Source organism: Vanellus vanellus, assembly GCF_965231255.1.
Source record: "Vanellus vanellus genome assembly, chromosome: 13".
Classification (NCBI taxonomy): domain Eukaryota; kingdom Metazoa; phylum Chordata; class Aves; order Charadriiformes; family Charadriidae; genus Vanellus; species Vanellus vanellus.
In genome coordinates, this window is record NC_138918.1 from 8,517,808 (window position 1) to 8,536,726 (window position 18,919).

The 18,919-nt window shown below is 52.3% G+C and overlaps 1 protein-coding gene across 1 annotated transcript in view; it reads left to right on the forward strand.

The window, feature by feature from the left end:
- Positions 1-18,919, forward strand: part of SH3PXD2B (SH3 and PX domains 2B) — a 77,325-nt gene that overhangs the window by 30,840 nt on the left and 27,566 nt on the right. Inside the window, exons 3-5 of the mRNA XM_082489826.1 lie at positions 3,305-3,380; positions 14,375-14,451; positions 18,655-18,746. Of these exons, the coding sequence (XP_082345952.1) occupies positions 3,305-3,380; positions 14,375-14,451; positions 18,655-18,746 (245 nt within the window). The remainder of the gene's footprint in view (positions 1-3,304; positions 3,381-14,374; positions 14,452-18,654; positions 18,747-18,919) is intronic.

An 18,919-nucleotide genomic window follows, 5' to 3' on the forward strand; every position in this document is an offset into this window, starting at 1 on the left:
TGCCTTGGCACTGGCGTGTCTCCGTTTCTGCAGACCATCTTCTGCTGCCTGTCTGTGCATCCCTCCCCCAGAGCTTGTGGTGTCTCTATGCTTTTATCCGCGCTTTTACCCTTTTTCCATCCCTTTTCCAGGGCTGTGCCTGCTCTCCTTGGTTTTCCTGGGGAAGAACACTGTAACAACCTGTGCTGTAGTCCCCATCCTGCAAAACCAGCAGGAGCAAGCTGGGCCGGAAAGGGTACGGGGAGCCTCAAGACCTAGAGAGCTGCCAGCTGGCTTCCTCCGGGGCGCTGGAGCATCTCTCAGCTCTGGAGCTGACCTTTCCCCATCACTGCTCTGGGCTTCGCCTCGCTGCAGCTTTACGGCGTGTAGTGCTACGGGAGAACCGTCAGCCCGTGACCCACGGACTGGATTTCTGCGGACCTGTGCTCTTGTCTCTTGCTAACGCGGACTGCCCGCCGTGGCTACAGCCGGCGCTGGGGTTGTTTTCTTTGGAGTGGGTTTTTTAGCTGTTTTTACTTATGCCTAGTAAAACCGATGAACTAGTATTTGCTGCTGCCTTCTCCGGAGCTGCGTGATGTGGCAGCCGGGCTGGGTGGGATCCGTGGGACCGACCCCTCGTCCTTGCTCCTTCTCCACCTTCTCCTCTTTCTGTGCGTGCCGGAGGGGGCTCCAAGCACCTTGTAACCTCTCTTCCTCCCTCCAGCAAGAGAAGAGACAGCAGCTTGTGAGCGCGCAGGCGTAATGGTACCAACCCACGGCAGGCGCTGCAGGGTCTGGTCTGGCTGGGGGTGATGCTGGAGGGGAACAGGGTGGCTGCAGGGAGAGGGTCCCCACGCCTCCTCCTGCTCACCGAGCAGCCACTGCAAGAGGCACTTTTCGGTCAAGCAAAAGGAAATGGAGAACTTCTGGGCTGAAGTCCTGGCCAGGTTTGGTGGGATCACATGGTCGGGAGCAGATCTGGCCAGAGGCGCAGCCCAGGCACGTGCATACGGGAGAAAACACAGCTTGCACCGTTTGCGTCTTGGAGGCTCTCGGCGCTCCCGGCAGCGAGAGATCTTCAGCTCGCGTTCAAAACTGAGAGGAGGGGAAAGCTTCCAGCGACTCAAGTATTGCGTTGCTTAACAGCAATCAGATGTGCGGCGTTTGCGACTTGTTTTGCTCGCCCTTCACCGGTCACAAGCTTTCCCGAGCTCTTCCCAACTGGAGGAGCAGGGCCAGAGGCACCTCTCCACCGTGGCACAGCACGGCCGGTTTGCAGGGTAACGGGGATGTGGTGTCATCCTTTATTTTCGTGGATTGAGGGAAGAGCAGGAGGCGGTTGCGTGCCCGGGGAGGCTGGGGACGTGGTGCTGCCCTGGGAGCCTGCAGTGCCTCGGGGAGGCCGGTCCTCCCTCGGCCGTGCTCGGGCTCGCTTTGTGGCTGCTGGTAATGTCACCGCAGTCCCCGGTTATTGCTGAGTCTGGAGTCCTTTTCTTTGTTGTAAACCCTTTAAAATTTGTTTTGAGGAGCTGTAAACAGGGTCCGTTTCTGCGTAGTGTCATCCTGGTTTTGACTCGTCTTGTTTTCATTTTGAAGAGAATATTTGAGAGCTTCTTTTGGTTTTCCTGTTGTCTTTGGGAGTGTTGGGGGAGGTTTTTATTTCTTCTCAAAATGTAGGAAAAATACCTCCTTCCTTCTTCCCCCTCTCCACCAAACCTCAAGAATTTTATCCCAGTGCATTTGAGATCCAAGAAAAAAAAAATATGCAAGTATTGCATGTGCAGGGGGTGAGGAGGGCTATATATATATTAAAAAAAGGGCTTAGCTTTAGCATTACAGCACTTTAAACAAGCTCGTGCCTAGCAGTGGAGGAATCCACAGCCCTTAGGTAGAAGCAGAGACCTCCTGTAAAAAGTACGTGGAAAAACAGGTGCCAAAGAACAAGAGCCGTGAAAAGCAGGGAGCCGGGTGGGATGCCTCTCCGGGAGGTGTCGAGACCCCAAAGTTCGGCCCTGCACGGACTCCCAGTGGTGAAGGGGCTCCCGACGTTCCGTGGTGGAGCAGCAGACGGGGGGGAGCGTGGCTTGTGCGTCTGGCGGCTCGGCAGTGCCCGTCCTTCTGCCAGCCTGGGCGAGGGCTGCCTGCAGGAGCCCCCCATGGGATGAACGGCTCGGGCTCTCCGGTTTTAAAGTTTCCTCTTTGCATGAAATACTTTAAATATTAATTGGCTTAGAGGAGGAAAGCTGTTTCGACTTCGCAGGTGCTCAGGACGCTTCCCGGGCAGGTCGTCTCCAGTGCTTCCATAAGCACTTAACTATTTACGCAGAGTGCAGTAGCTCCAATAGGAGAGGGCAAGACCCGTTTCAAATACCCTGGGGGACCAGTGAGCTCTTCACATGATGGGAGACAGAGCTCAGATCATGCCCCAGAGAAAACAAGGGAGAGTTTGCATCTCCCTCCCCTTCCTTCCAAAGGAGGGAGTATCTCGGTGGTTGGATGGATGGCCGGGCATGCTCCTTCTCCTCTTCAGCTCTGTATAAAGTGCAAAACCCAACCCAAATGGTGTTCTCCAGCAAGACCAAGTAAAGGACGTGCTGAGGACATGGATCCTGCCAGGGCATCGGTGTTAGGCATCATAGCGGCTGCGAGGAAGTTGTGTGCATGTGCCGAAGCACCGGTGCAGACACCCAGTGAGAGCAGGAGGTGGTTATCACCTCGCTTTGCTGACCAAATGCACCGAGTGCTGTTGCATCAGTCAGTGAATTATTTGTTTAATGCTGAAGATCCCATAAAATATTCATCCCTCAAAGCCCGTGTAGCACAAAGCGTTCCCCAAACTTGACGTATAACTTTATGGCCTTTTGCAGGCAAACATGAGTTGATGTTGTAAGTCCAAGTCAGCTGTAGTCCAGGAACTGTGTCAGTGCTGTGCTATGCTTGAGCTAATAAGCTTAAAATTTGCCTTTTTGAGGAGCTTCTGAGGTCTAGTGACTGAGGCCCATCAGGATGAAACTTAATAGTTGCAGAAATGGAGGTTACATAAATCCCCGGTGCTGAGCAGAATGACAGTGATAAGCAACATCAGTGGTGAGAAATGTCTTGAAAATAGCGGCCATGACGCCGAGCCCTTGTGCTTCTGGCAGTCCTTTGGATGTGCTTCCCTTGGTGCTGCAGGCCGCTGCACCCTGGCTGAGGGTGCTGTGAACGGTTTCTCGGGACACTGCTGGTTTGGAGAACGAGCTTCACCTCCTCCTGGGGAGAGTGGCCTCGTGTCGTGCAAATTAATCACTGACTTTATTCACCCCTCTTGCGTTTCCTTTTCTAGATGCAAATGCTGGACAAGTTTCCCATGGAAGGAGGGCAGAAGGACCCCAAGCAAAGGATCATCCCCTTTCTGCCAGGTAGGCGAGTGGGCTCCAGCAAAACCCATGCCGGTTTTGGCACGGCAGGAGCTTTTCCCCAGTCTGTGTGCGAGCATACGTGTGCTTGAGCTCTTATCTCCTGAACCGTCTGAGCAACAGCACGTCCTTGGCCGGCACCGTGTCCATTAAAACATCTGTATTTGTTAGCAACGTGCCCAGCGAGCGTTAAACCCCTCAGCCGTTCTTTCTCCCTCCAGAAATCGTTACTGGGGGACCTTCAGCTGAGCAACTCCGCTTGCACAGCATCTGCCGGGGGCAACCCCGCAGCAGCCTGCCTGTTTTCCGAAGGCGCCTGGCCGGCACGGCACAGGGCTGGGGATGGCGTGAGGCCCCCCAGGCACCGCTCATACGCTGGTTTTCCTGTCCCGTGCAACTCAAAGGGCCGTCCAGAGAGAAGGAAATAACAATTGAATTCCACACGCTGATTGACAGCTTCGGCTTCCTCCCGAGGTGTCCCGGCATGGCTGCTGGAAGCCAGGATTTCTGTGGCGTGACGTGTGCCCTGCCAGCCCTGAGCGTTTGTGTGCCCGAGGGACAGATGCAGTGGTCCGTCGCAAACTGTGTGGTGCAGGGGATCGCCTGTGGCTGCCCTTCGGTGCCGCTGCTGCTGGGGGGGGGGGGAGGGAAGAACCCTAATGCGCCTCGCACAGATAAGCAGCCTGAGGGGCCCCGGGAGCCTTTCATGCACCCATAGCTAATGGCTTTGACCACAGAGTTGTCTTTACCCCCCGCCCCCAAGTGGCTAATGGGTATATTTAGAAATGTCGCGGTACCATAATCACTCCCGGTGACTGTCAGGTCCGTTTAGCGCAGCCCTTTGTGCTGTGCTCTGCCTCCCGGCTTTTCTAGAAACATAAAGGCATTGAGTGGGCTTTACTCGCCTCTGGCTGGCGGGTAGAGAATCATTTACGCCCCTTTCCAAGCAACGGAGTCTTGTCTGGGGTTTCCCACAGAGGGATTTCCGATTCTGGCTCGTCCTTGCATCGTAACATCAGCGACAGCGAGGCACACCTGACGTTAACACAGCAGAAAAGCCCGTGCTCTACAAGTACTCCTGCCAGCAAGGAGCGGGGAGGAGAAATGGAAGCAAAAAAATTGGCAAAGGGCATAACTTGGAAAAATTGGACATATGGTTTGGCCGTGCTGCGCTTGCAGAAAATTCCCACCAAAATGCTGCTATTTTTGGAAGGCAGCGATCAGGCGCGGGAAGCCTGGTCGGAGCACTGCTTCTCGCAGCACACTCATCAATATTTGTTTCTTCTCCTTGGTGTTGAAATAGTTTCCCTTTGCTAAGAGGAGTGTCGCTGGGATTTCCATCGGAGGAAAAAGGGGGTTGAAGTTTCTGGAAAATAAAAGGCTGGCTCTTGTGTAAGAAAGCAGTTTTGGGGAGTTAGGATCAGCATCCTCTAGAGGAGCTCATGCATTTGTGTGAGTCCTCTGCAGAGATATTTCCCCTTTTGCTCTGGTCCCTTTTTTGCAACAGGATTAAATGATACCATTTCAGAGGTAGTCACATGTTGACTTGGAAAATTGTTGGTCCAGGTGTCTCCCAGAAATTTTTCTTGACGTTTCATTTCTGCAGTGGCTTGCAATAGCTAAGGAGAGAGAGACTATCGATGCAGCTGGCGGCTGTGGCTGTACCCCTTGTACTTTCAGGTGCCAGCACAGGGCAGGGGGTGGTTGTGGTGAGAAGGTCCCGGCACGGGACAGTGTCCTACCTCTGAGCAGGAGGTAGCCACTGGAAAGACAGATAATCTTGCATCTGCCTGTCCTCATGGGGCAGCTGCAGGAGTCCTCTTGCTTCAGGGAAGTTGTCTTATTAAGAAGTGGGGATCATGTTGCCTTTGCCCTCCTGCCTTTGCTGCACATCATGGAGTGGTCAGGAGCTGGTGGCTTTCTCCAGAGCAGGACGATGAGCCGTACCTCCCTAGCGAGATGGCCTGCAAGACGTCTGCTTCTGAAAGAAGCCTTCACTTGGGGGTAGGGGAAGGCTCTGTTACTCGTTGCTGGCCATGCTAGAGGATGGTTCCTTCTGGAGCAGTTCTTGACCTTCCCAGTTTGGGATGGCAATGGCTTTTGTTACTCACAGCTGAACCCAAACTTCTTCTCTCTGGGTGCCATCCAGGTGAGCTCGGTGCAAGCAGCGTCTCTTTCTCTGCAAAACATGGCTCTAGTACGCTTAGGGCTTTCTAGCGTTTTGATTATGTTCAGCTTCTGTGAGTACTGTAGTTTGCTCCTAATCCCATTTTGAGCAACATTTTTAGCATCTGAATTTCATTACCAGTGGGGATTTGGCTCCAGTGGCTTACTGAAAGTACACTGCTTTCTGGGAAGCCCGTTGTAGAGTAACAGCAGACATTGTGGCCGCTGCAGTTCTCAAAAATGTCTCCTGCAGCCCTGTGCCTCCCGCAGCTCTGGCTTTCTTAGCAAACCCCTAAGCGTCCTAAACTCAGGGTCACCACCACGACCTGAGAAGGTGCCGTCTGGGTTTGTCTGTCAGGCTGGGTTCCTGGAATGGGAAGAGAGCTCCATGATTACTCCGTACTTACAACGTCCAGCCCACAGGAACTCTGTTTGCTTTGTGTTGCTTTGCTTTGTTAATGGTTGCTTCAGGGATTTGACGTCTTGGAAATTTCTAGAGATTTTGGGTCTTTTGAAGTAGGTCTCTGACGGTATCAGAAAATGCTTCCATAAGTGCAAGTCCCTTCAGCCCACTCATCTCTCCTGGTGTCACAAAGCTGAGTTCTCCAAAGGGGAGCAGAGCGATTGCGCTTGACGTTTGGGGCCGGGGGTTGTCCCTTCCTGAGTGTTAGCGTCACCCTCATCCCATAGCACAGCTTGGTGGGGTCCAGTTTGACCTGGCGGGACATCGCAGTGCTCCTGCACCATGCCCGAAAAGCCTCTGCCACCGTATAGGGGAATTTGAAGTGGACTCTTGGCTACTTTTGCTGGCGTTGAGCCACCAGCACGGCCAGCCCAGCTTCATGGGGTGCTGGGGATGGCCCCTTGGAACAGCTCTGGTGGCACCCAGCCCATGCACGGCATCAACTGTGGTGCCTGGAGTGGAGTCAGGAGCAGCTGGCGAGAGAGAGAGGAGACCTGTCATTGCCCGCCCTGGGGGATGTCGTGCTGGGTGGCTCCGTCCTCGCCCGCTGGAGTCCACACTAAGGGTTACATGCTTCTTGGCTGGGAGATGATGGTATGGAGACCCCAGGAAAGAATGAACTAAGAAAACAAATGAGCTCAGTTGGGCCCGCTGTGTAAGGGCTGTGCCAGATCTTTCAGGAAACAGCTTTTATAAGGAGAGTGGAGCCTTCCAAACTGCGTACAGCCCGAGTGGCCTGGAGCAGATCCTGGCCAGCCTGCTTCACTGGAAACGTGAGCCTCAGCAAGGAGGGGTTGCCTGAGGCTGAGCTAACTTTGGCTGTTAAATTGCTTTTTAGGAAGCTTTAGCTACAGACAATAGCAAACTCCCAAGAAGGGAGGAGGAGAAAGGGGGTTCGGTGAGATCATTTTCAAAAGCAGAATGATGTCTCCTCTTCTACTCCCTTCCCAGCCTGCTAACCTGCTCGGCATGGGCATCAGTGCTGCCCGCATACTTTGGGGCTCTTCTCCCAGAATAACCGTGGGGATGCTGAGAGCTCCCCACACAGGCCCCGTGAAGGAGGTGGAGGACCACTCATCCCTTTTCCAGCTGCAGCACCTGATTTTCCCTAGTCCTGTTGCATCTTCGACAGAGCCGTAGATGGGGCAAGGGTCCTAATGACTATTTTCTGCTCTAGCAAGGTGGGCATCTCTGCTGTAGCACTGTTGCACGGACAGTCCCGGGCCAGATTGCAGCTCGTGATCAGTACGGTTGCCTTTTCTGTAGGCTTCCAGCTAACCCAGCTGAGGAGCAGACAGCGTCCCCCCCGGCAGAGTGCTGCACTGGAGCCGCTGCTCTGCTTCTGACGCTTCTGACCCTTGAGCTGCCTTTAAACAACCTGCCTTAAGCTTTGTGGGCCATAGAAGCAATGGCCTTAGGAACATTTTGCTCCTGCTCCATCAGGATCTCAAACCATGAGGGTGTAAGGGGCTGTCTTGATAGGGGCACTGTTTAATTGGGCTTCATTTCACAACGTGCGGGACTCCGTGCTTATGGCTATACCCAGGACAGCCCCTGAGGCACTTTGCTGGTCCCCCTCCTTTTCGTCAGGATGTATACGCAGCGCAGGACTTTGCCAAACAGATGCTAAGTGCAGGGCTCCTGGAAACGCCGTCTCCCACGCCTGCTTCCCCATCCTCAGAATAGCCCACGTAGCTGGCTGCTCCATGGGCTGGGATTAATTATGTGTACGTTTGGGGCTGCCTTTTTTTGAAGTGAGTTTGGAATCCGTGCCAGGGAAAATCTGGATGTGATTTGAAAGGTGCAGAGAAGTGAATTCTTTCCGAGGCTGTGGGGTGGGGTGGGGGAGAGCGGTGGGGAGTCCTTCAGGGTAAAGCAAGAGGCACAGGCGGTTTTCCACTCTTAAATATCTGGCTTGGTTCACGGCCGTGATCGGCAGGGTGATGTGTTTTGGGTTCTCTGCCCCTCTAGCTTGCTTGAGATCCAGTAACAGCCTTTGGCTCAAGAAGAGCCTCAACCATTTTGCTGGTTGAAATTCCTCTGCCTCATTTTGTTCGGCTCCTTACTCCCCAGTATAACTTCAGCTCTGCCTGGAGAATTCCCACAGGAGGGAGTAATTTGCAGAGCCCTGTCTCCCCACCTGTTTGTTTGGAGAGATTAACTCCTCCTGTGGCCTGCCTGCTCTATCTCATACTGCTGGAGACCCGAATTCCTTATCAGCCCTTTCCCGAAGCTCTCCTCTGACGCTTTGTGGTCCTTGATGAATGGCTGAGGCAGCCGGGGCCATGCTGCATCCGTCGCTTTGCAGCCCGCTCTCCGGAGCTGCGGCAGCACCCTTTGCTCTCGGTCAATCAGATAACGCTGGCTCGAAGAACCGGCTGGTGGCCCCCGGTGCTGAAGTGCCCGTCCTGGTATCTGCTGGGCTGTAAAAACAAACCAGGGTCAACAAGGAGATAAAACAAGTAAACAAATGCTGGAGTCGGCGAGGGGCGGCAGAGACGTGGCTTCTGCTGCTTTGTTACTCTTGAATTCGTCTTTTCTTTGGGTAGGTGAAAGCCTCGATTGCTTGGAAGCGGTCTCTGGAGAGCACAGCTGGTGTTGGCCGCAGCCCAGGCGTCAGCTCAGCGCTGTGTATGGCACGGGATGGGCATGGTGCTTCTTCACAGGGCTGGGGGGGCCTGGGGGAGAGCAGCAGGGTGAGAATTAGAATCACAGAATCATCAAATAGTTTGGGTTGGAAGGGACCCTTAAAGGTCATCTAGTCCAACCCCCCTGCCAGGAGCAGGGACGTCTTCAACTAGATCAGGCTGCTCAGAGCCCCGTCCAACTTGACCCTGAGTGTTTCCAGGGATGGGGTGTCTACCACCTCTCTGGGCACCCTGGGCCAGTGTCTCACCACCCTCACAGTGAACAATTTCTTATTAATATCTAGTCTAAATCTACCCTCTTTTATTTTAAAACCATTAGCCCTTGTCCTATTGCAACAGGCCCTGCTAAAAAGTTTGTCCCCATCTTTCTTATAAACCCCCTTTAAGTACTGAAAGGCCACAATAAGGTCTTCCTGGAGCCTTCTCTTCTCCAGCCTGAATTAGCATCGCTTGCCCTTGGGATTTCTTCCCTGTGGTAAATCCTCTGCCAAGGGCTGTCACTCATGCCCTGCCCCTTTCCTGGGGTGTTTGGGGGGATAGGGGACACTGGGGTCTTCTCCTGGACATTGCTGTGGTGGAGGTCCTCTACCTGCCTTAGCTGCTTTCGTGGCGTGCGTAAAGCACTTGGTGATTTATGGAAAGCACTGCATAAGAAGCTGGATACTTTTCTTATTTTTGGGTGGTGAAATTAAATTTTCACTCTGAAGTCCCATTGATGTAAATATTTATGGCAGTTTACTTTTTTTTTTTTTTAAATGAAACTAATCCTTGTTACTCCAAGGCGACCCTGCAATAATAACCTGTTCTGCATTGCTTAATTTCCCCCAAGAGCTTTAACCAGCCGATGAGTGTATGAAACGTAGTATCGGGTATAGCCAGAGAGATGTAGACAGGGAACATCCACCCACTTTTGCACTGAAGATTAGTGCAGAGCGACTTCATTCGCTTTGATTTTTAAGGAGTTGCATATATTTCAGCTCTCTCCCTTTTGGTTTTATCCCCTCTGTCTTTAAAGGATGGGTTGTGTTGGTCAGATTTCTGCCGTCAAAATGCTGATGGAGAATAATAATACTGCCAGGTTACCCTTAAAAAGCAGATGCGTGCAAAACGCCTAACTTCTGCTGGGAAAGGGGGGTAACATATAGCAAGCAAAGCACGGGCAATGCTTTGGTGCACCTACAGTTACATTAGTGTAACCTGTAATAAATTACAGAATCACACAGAATCACAAGAATTTTCAGAGTTGGAAGGGCCCTCTAGAGATCACCTAGCCCAACTCCCCTGCCAAAGCAGGATTGCCCAGAGCACATCACTCAGGACTGCATCCAGGCGGGTCTTGAAGATCTCCAGAGAAGGGGACTCCCCCCCTCCCTGGGCAGCCTGTGCCAGTGCTCTGTCACCTGAACCGTAAAGAAGTGTTTCCGTGTATTTGAACGGAACTTCCTATGTTCTAACTTGTGCCCATTGCCCTTCGTCCTGTCACTGGGAACCACTGAAAAGAGCCTGGCTCCATCCTCCCTCAACCCACCCTTCAGATACTTGTACGCCATAATAAGGTCTCCCCTCAGCCTTCTCTTCTCCAGGCTAAAGAGTCCCACCTCTCTCAGCCTTTCTTCATATGGGAGATGCTCCAATCCCTCAGTCATCTTAGTTGCCCTTCGCTGGACTCGCTCCAGCAGTTCCCTGTCCCTCTTGAACTGGGGAATACATTCACCGGAATGAAGTGTTGTGTGCCCTACTGAAGAAAGAACACTTTCTAAATTGTAACTTGTACACAGAGTGTCTTCAGAGTCGTTGTCCTCAGAGGCCCCACTTTTTCCCTGTAGGTATTACCAGGTTTTCAAGATGCAGAACAAGCAGGCGGCGTGTGCTGGAGTCTGGTACTTCTTGCGCAGGGAGGGCGACGTGCCAGGGCAGCCGTTCCGTGGTAGGGCCTTATCTCTGTCTTCCTTTTCCAAGATCAACTTACTCGACACATTCCCAGGTGATAAATGTTCAGTCTACTCACGGCTCTGTTTGTGTGTAGAAAGGACAGTGTATTTTACCGCACTTGCTTGTGCAGTGACTTTCTCGTGCTGGCAGGGGAGGGAGGCTCATTGCTCCGATTGCTCATGCGTAACATTACATATGTAAATAAGAAAATCTAATCATTTCTGAGTGCTTGAGTTGTGGCAAGAGTGAGAAGCTGGTGAAGTGGAGCCTGCGGCAGCGCTGACCTTACCAGCTGATGGAAAACCCCGGTAATCTGCAAGCTGTGCGGAATTGCCTTCCTTCACGTGTTTTCCCCTTTGTATTTCCCATGCGGACGTTGGGGCTGAGGGCAGGAGCACTGCTATGAGGATGTATGAGGGGTAAAGCGAGTCTCGCCGAAGGATGTCCTTAAAAGGTGGAGGTGGTAGTTATTTTTCTCATATTGGAGCAAATTTTGCTGAGTTTGCAGGCATCCAGGAGCCAAGGATCCGAACTGCATCAAGGCTGTCCTTGCCCCTGCTAGAGACCACGACAGCAGCTGAGATTGCTCCCCCTCCGCTGTCGCTCTGCGTCTCTCGCGCTGCAGATTTACTGGGCGAACAGTTCAGCCGACTGGGAAAACCTCACCGTGGAAAATCATCAAACCCCAGAGACCTTCCCCTCTTTTCTGCTGGCATCTGTCCCTGCAGACGTTTCTCCTCGCTGTTCTGCATGGCTCGCCTTTGCCTGGAGCTAGGCTACACCGTGCCAAAGCTGGGGCAGCGACCGAGCCCTCCTCTGCACAGTACCTCTGCGCCAGGCTGCGGGTTGGAAGAGGACAGGACAGCAATTACCCAACGCCGTCTTCAGACTTAACTTCCCTCTTGCCTTGGCCCATGTCTCCGTTTCTTTGCCGTGTGTTTCCTTTAGGATCTAGAGGAGTTAATCCTGAGCCGCCTTCTCCTCCCCTTCGGCATGAAGGAGTATCTGCTGCGGGCAGGAGGAATAGAGTCCAGCTGGAGGATTAGCAGGGCAGTAAGCCGGGTACCACGCTGTTAAAAGCTCCTGGAGGCAGCCAAAAAAAGTATAAAGCCGAGAGCGCTTAGAAGAAGGTGTGGGTGATGGGCACCGTTGCCTTCGCTCTGTCCCCTGGAGCTACAGCAATGAGGGGTGCAGGTCTGAGCTGAATAATGTCCTGCATTTCTCTACGTTGTATGGTCTTTGGCCACATGAGAAGCCCCAGTGGGCAGCGCTGTTATTCCCATTTTGCAAATACGGTCCAAGGAAAACGTGCCCAGGAAAATGTTGCACCTCATTGACCCAAGCAAGTTGCCCATCTTTCCCTTCCAGGAGGGAAGCGGTTTCCTGCTCGCTCTTGCCTTTCAAGTCAAGGATTTATATAGCTGTATTTGGCGGCACTGAAGGTTCTGCAATTATGTTAATTAGGCATTTTGATTAAAAACCAGCTTTTTGTTACAAAATAAACTTCCTTGTTGAAAAATAGTAGATCTAGAGCAGATCAAGAGAGGAGCTGGATTTCCTGCTGGTTCGTATGCTCAGTGCCTGGGAGAATTTAAGATCACTTCAGTTGTTGTGATGTATTTATTCCCCCAAACGATATTATTTTTATTATTCACTAGCATCTGTTTGTTAAACATTTAAATATTCCCACACCCAGAGCTTATTATTTCAGACATTTATAATGTACCCACCCATCAGTGATTTTGGCAGACAGAAAACAGATCGTTTTGGCAGACAGAAAACCAAAACAGCCATTCCTTACAATTGCCAACAAAACTATTGTGATCCATTCATCTTTTTAAAAATCATCATTCAAATAGAAACCTATGCAGCAAATACACCGTGATTGCTGACGAGAAGGGAAAACCGTCGATCGTTTACTTGTCTGGTGGAAAATAATTGCTATAGGCAAGGAAAGGAGCGCCGACCTGGTTGTCGCTCCCAGTCTTTCCAGCCAACTTCTGTGTTCCCAGGCTATTCACCCTCAAAACCTAAAAGACGGCTTGAATAGAGGGGTATTTTTTTTTTTTTCACTGTATCACAAAGACTGCCAGGCTTGGCTCTGGCTGCGAGAAGGAATGCGTTTCAGAGCAGAGCAGTTCCCACCATGAATGTCTCAGCCCCTCGCTGTCAGCAGGACAGAAATGAGAAGCGGTCCTTCTGGTGTGAGCTGGTCTGACCCTTTGAGTTTCACTGGAGGGCGAGTACAGAGCTAGTACTGAGTGTGATTGCTGTGTGCTCCCTTGGACAGTCCAGTTTCGAAGGCATTCTGCATTAACCGAGCCTAGCAGGAGATTTGGCTCCTCCATAAAGTTCTGATTCATGCTCCTTGCAAGCTGAAGTTGGGTTGGCTGAGTTCATCTCGGCTTAAAAAATGTGTTGGCAGGCTGTACAAGTCATGCGTGTTCCAGATCCTGGACAAGTCAGGGAGAAGCAGGGGAGTGACCCAGCACTGGTTTTAAAATTATGGTAAGCGTGTGGCCATTGTAACGCATCCTGCTCATGAGTAGCTTGGTAGCATCCAGCCTTTGTTCCAGAAATGCCGCGGCTCCTGCGAAGGCTGGCTGTAGGGGCTGAAGCTCGTCGTGGTGCAGAGAAGGGCTATGTGACTCTCCGGAGTGCTTTTGCCTGTTCTCATGTTGCTCGCAAAGAGGGTGTGTTGGTGCTTGGTTGTGAGAGGAGTTTGGCTTCTGGGTTGCCCCATGGTCACCTCTTTGATAAGTGAAGGGATTGCATGGACAGACGCATCAGATGCTCTCCGTGGGTTTGGTGGTGGGATTGAAAACTCAAGTAGGGGTGAAAAGAGACGAGACTTCTCTGCGGTATGGGAGATGTCAGATGGAACTTCGGGAAACAGCATTACCCCTCACCTCACCCCCCCAAAACACAATTTTCCAGATGATTGTATTGCAAAGCAGTGCCAGTTCCTGGTGCTTTGGGAAGTGACAGTCCGAAATCCTACTACATACCAGTCCTTTTGATCACCGAGTCTCTACGGGTATCTGTTTCACTGTCTGCTAATGGCTTTTGTCATTAAATGCCAGAGAAGCCATTCTCTGTGAAAGCAGCTTGAAGCATTTAGGGACTCATTAGAGTTCAAAGGAAAGAGGCCCGCACCACAGGCCAGCGGGGAGGAAATGGAGTGGCAAGAGGATCCCATTAATGGAGAACAAAAATAAACCCCAGACAGGAAGGAAAATCCTATAGGTCTGACTCAGAGCTGCAGTCCCGGCACCGTGGCGTTGAGGACCAGCTCGACACGGGAGCTGCACAGGGAGGAACCCTCTGGCTTGGCTTCTGCCCACGCTAGACCCGGGTGCCCTGAGCAAGCCCGGAGCCTGCCACCAGGGTCCCACCGGCAGTCACAGGGATGTCCGCTTCTCTGGCGAGCGCTGGCGTTTGCCAGCGGGCTTGTACAGCCAGGACTTGCGTGCCAGCAGGCTGTAAGGCATCAGACGTGCGCTTTGATAGGGGCTGCTCCTCCGGCATCGCCACATGGGTGAGAGAAGATGGGGATGCAGTTTGCTGGTAATTGTTTCCTCTTCTCTCTCCTGGAACACGCTTGCCACTTCGAGTGTACTTTATTGTAATAAGGTGTTTAATCCACGGGAGGTAAGGTGCTTCTCTATAGGTGGGTGCCGTTGGTGAGAACAGGATGCGCGGGGAGTAGGTCCTGAGAGTGATTCAAAAGAGAGTGTTCCCGGGCGTTGCGCTGACCTGCTCTTCCCACTCCCTCTCTCCTGTTTCAGGAAAGATCCTCTTCCGCCGGAGCCACATCCGCGATGTTGCGGTCAAACGCCTGATACCTATCGACGAATACTGCAAGGTAAGGGGAGGTTTCTAGTGCCAACCAGAGACGAAGCCGCCTCGATCAGGTTCAGTCCTGTTTGACTGACGGTATATAATGGTGTGCTGGCGCTGGGAGAACAGGGAGTTTGGGCTGTCCCCCACCATCAAACCCTTTCTGTGATGAAAACACACCCACTGATTATCTTTTCACTCCCATGATTAATACTGAGGGCGTGCAAGGTGGCCCATCTCCACACCGGCTTGCACCCTGCTGCTGTGCTTTCCTTTTCTCTTCTCCTTTCTCCACCTGCAAACCAGAACCAGCTTTCCAGATGGGCTGGAAAGGACCTGGCTGCCTGGCTGTGTCCTGTCTGGTGGGCAGTTTGGAGTGTTGGTTGTGTGCAGGACTGGGCTTGAAGGACTCTGTTCCTCGGGGAGCCTTTCCTTTCCTATCTATTGGGAGCAGACCTGCTGTTTTATGTAGAGGACAGCACTTTCTTGGTGGGATGATCCCAAAATGGGACATAAAACTCCTGTTACTGGTTATGCAAAACAGTTCCTTGCACAGGGGTTAAGATGCCTTGTACCTGCAGAAAATTATGGGAAGCCAACAGAGATCATCTCATCATAGAGCCAAAATACAGCTGATGATTGTCTGTGTCCTTTCCTTGGTAAGGCTGAGACAATTTGCCCCATATTCTTGAAGAATATAAGACTGTGCTTAAGTATAAGGCAAATTATGGTGTTACGGCATATTTTTCCCAGAAAAATAAAATACTAAAGTCCACAAAAAATTATTTTCACAAAAATAAAGTATGCCACATTTCATCACGTCAAAGAAGTGAACTAGTACTTGCAGCAGCCATGAAATGGTCTGGAGGTAGGTCCACTACTTCCAAAATCCAATCTGAATGCAGTTGAAAACGTATCCAAAGACCGCAAAACCTGAGGGAGAAGATGGGGAAATGGTGAAATGCCCATCACACTCCTTAGGTGCGGGAGGTGTAGCAGTGACTATGGCCTAGGATTTTGTGTGGTGGGGGAGACTGCGGGTTTTGGGACTCAGACAGACTTATGGGAGAGATGTTGTGGCTGCAATAACAAGTACAAGGATAAAGGTGAATTAGTGAATGCATCTTGACAGCTCTGCAGTGGGGCTGCACGTGAAAACCACTGCAGACCGGGATAGCAGATGAGAGGAGAGTGATGGAGATGTAGTGCAAGGTGTACTTGGACCTATGTGCTCCAAAGAACGTGGGGGAAACTGGTGGTGCAAGTAACTGCTTGGCTCCAGCTGGGCGTGATCAGCCCCTTGTCTTCTGACTCACTAAAATGTGCCAGCTACGTACAGACACACACAACCGTAAATTTAATTTTTGGGAAGAAAAAGTCCCTAAGTGGTAAGATGCTGCAGCTGTCTCGTTCGGAGTGATGCCATTAATGGCATAAAATATAATGAATCCATTTGACTTAACAACTGGAACATAATGGCTGATGTTATATGACCCACTTAGAGAGCCGCTCTCTCCTCCTCCCTTTAATGCATTACCAAGTAATAAAACGTACGCTGTGCCTGGCCTTCCAGTTGTTGCTACTTAACCGTAACGCTGCTGAGCTGAGGGCGGGTGTGGGACCGAAGGCTGCAGAGATGTAGAACGAGCAAGAAGTCAGGGAGAGCAGAGAGGTGTCCCTCCTGGGCACGTCACACCGCAGATCGCGGCCACAGGGTCCCAGCACACTCTTACTGCCGTGTTTATCACTGGAGGTGGACGTTGCACGTGCTTGGAGCGTGGGGGCGCAGAACTGAAATACAAAATATCTCCAGCTTGGCCGTGCTGAGTGAGAATTGAGGGTTCGGTGAATACGTTGTGAACAAGTTCTCGCAGAAAATTGTGTAAGAAAGTTTTTGCTTTCTTACCATCTCCTGTGAGAGAAGTGGGGTGTCTTTGTTCTCTGTGGGAGAGTCCCGGAAAGAAGGTGGGTGAGATTAGGGGTGGAAGTAGGCGAGAGGAGCAAGGGAGGGAGCCACTGCTTTCACGTGGCAGTGCGTTTGCTGAAGGGTCCCGTCGCACTGCAAACCGTGGCAATTTAAGGTAAGGCGCAAGTAAAGCAGCAAAAGGATCAGAGCAACCAGTCGCCAAATGAGACTTCAGAAGACCAGAGGAAGACCAGGACAAGGAGGGGGAGCAGAGGCCTGAAATTTCTTCCCATTTCTCCTGTTTATTCTCTTTGTGTTGTACACCTGTTGGTCTTTCCCTTGGTGTGGGAACTGCCTCCCACCTGTCTAAGGGATTTTGAGAAAGCGTTAGTTGGAGGGATGATGAAGGAGATGTGATGCTCTACCCAGTGAGACTGGGTGGACTGCTAAAAAAATTGCTGCTGGAGATGATTAATCCTTTCTCATTCCCTGGAAAATGGATTTCAATGCAATAGGGCTTGTCTGTCTTTGGTAAATGAGCTTTCTTCTCAAGCTTGAAGGCAGCAGGGCAGGTGAGGCAACTTGGTGTGGCTCCAGCACCATGGGCTGAAGCCGTGTACTGAAGGCCCTCCGCAGTTCACTCCTTTGGGCGGCAGGGCCAGAGGTGGGACAGATGTCACACTATTCGTGCCACTATTTCTGATTTGGTGGCCGTAGCTGCTGTAGACTGCGGCCAGCTAGACTGCAGGGTGTCCTTCTTGACTCAGCCACCGCTGCGCAAGCTGAGTCAGCGCTAGGTGGGCTTCCTTCAAGATGTCCGGAGAAATGAGCTGTGGGTCTTACCTTTCATCCTTCCAGCACAGGGTGTTTTCTGTGATCATCCCCTGCTGTCACAGGACATGGAGCCTTCTCCAGGCCGCAAAAATCAGAATGATTTTGGCATGGGGGAAATTGTGTAGATCATGGGATGCCTGGAACTGGGGAGTGGTACCCACATGGGAATGGCATTCATGCAAAACTCGGTCTTTGAATAGCCCTTCCCTGGACCCAAAAGCCATCGAGTGAGTAGTTTTCTCTCTCCTGTCTCTCACATGATCGTGATCGCAGCTGGCCCGTGATTAGTGGTCTGACTGTCTGCTGTGCTGGCACTGAGTGACTGTGTGCTGAATGGGTGGGAGGGTTTTTGGGGGCCAGCAATTAGGTCAATATGGAGCCACATCTGATCTCTGTGGCAACCCCGGGGCTTTGCAGATGTGGCGTTGTCTCCACTACAGAAGTGAGCGGAGGTTTGGTTTGCCCACACTGCTGTCACGAGACTGCTGTGACAGCAAATGGAGGGGAGAGGGAATTATATAGAAAATCGGTTACACATCTGCTCCAGGTCGGGCTGCAGCACTGCTTCCTGATTTCAAATTGTCCCTTTTTCTATTGCATAGTGTTTTTTCTTTACGTTTTTGCAGTCGCCGTCATCTGTGACTCCATTCCCTCCCACGAGCAGAGAGCAGGGCAGGGCTCTGCCCATCGCGCCTCCCCTGCCCAGCCCTCCCTGCAGCCCGCGTTGGAAAGGACCCACAAGAGCTCTGGCCCAAAGCGAATATTGCTGTCCCGGACTCTGCCCCCAGCTCCCCCAGACAGGCACGCTCTCACCCTGCGAGTCCCACCGTTGGAACTTGGCTTTTTGCAACAGGCGTCCTCGAAGGGAAAGGAGAAAAGCAGAGGCAGTTTATCGCTCCTGCCGTTCGGCAGCGTGCGGAGCAGCCTTCCGGCCCTCGCCCTGACCAGCTGGTGTCCGTGCTTTTGCCTCTTGTTGCTTCTCTCCCTGCCTCTTACCGAGCTGCCGTCGCCCAGCGAAGCATTTTTGGGATGTGCTGGTCAGGACTGCTGGCGCTGAGAGTCTGCCGCGTGTAAAGTGCCCAGCCTTGCCCGGGGGTGACGGCTCCATGCCCACTGCACAGCTGTGGGAAACTCAGCCCTGCTGTGGCCGGGAGGCTGGATGCTGGGGTGGATGTCCCTGTGGCTCTTACCCTGCGAGGGCGCATCTGTCCAAAAGGCTGGAGCTGGGCTAAGCAGGGCCCGGGCAGGCTCTGCTGGCGGGTGGTGGGTGGGTGTCACTGGGGGCCGTCTGGGTCTTACTCCGCTCCGGTGTGTGTTTGCAGTAGCTGTCTCCAGCCTGGCTCTGCGCTCCTGTCTGCCGGGAAGCACGTGGGTGCCGAGCTCCTCATGCCACGACCCAGGCCCCTGTGCTCCTGAGGGCCTGTCCTCACTCACCTCCTTGCTCAGTCTTGATGCTTCCCATCACCAGTGTCTCTGTTTCGTCTGCAGGCTCTGATCCAGCTGCCTCCCTACATCTCCCAGTGTGAGGAGGTTCTCCAGTTCTTTGAGACACGACCTGACGACTTGACGCCCCCCAAAGAGTAAGTTGGTTGGGCAGCTGCCACCGCCAGGATGGTGATGAAACACAAACTGCCTTGAACTTGCTGGTATCCATAAGAGTCTGACATTCACCAATGCTGCCCCTGCAAGTCACAGACCTGGGATTTGGGGGTTTTCTTGCAGAGAGAAGAGGGGCTGTGCAGCTCGAGGCAGA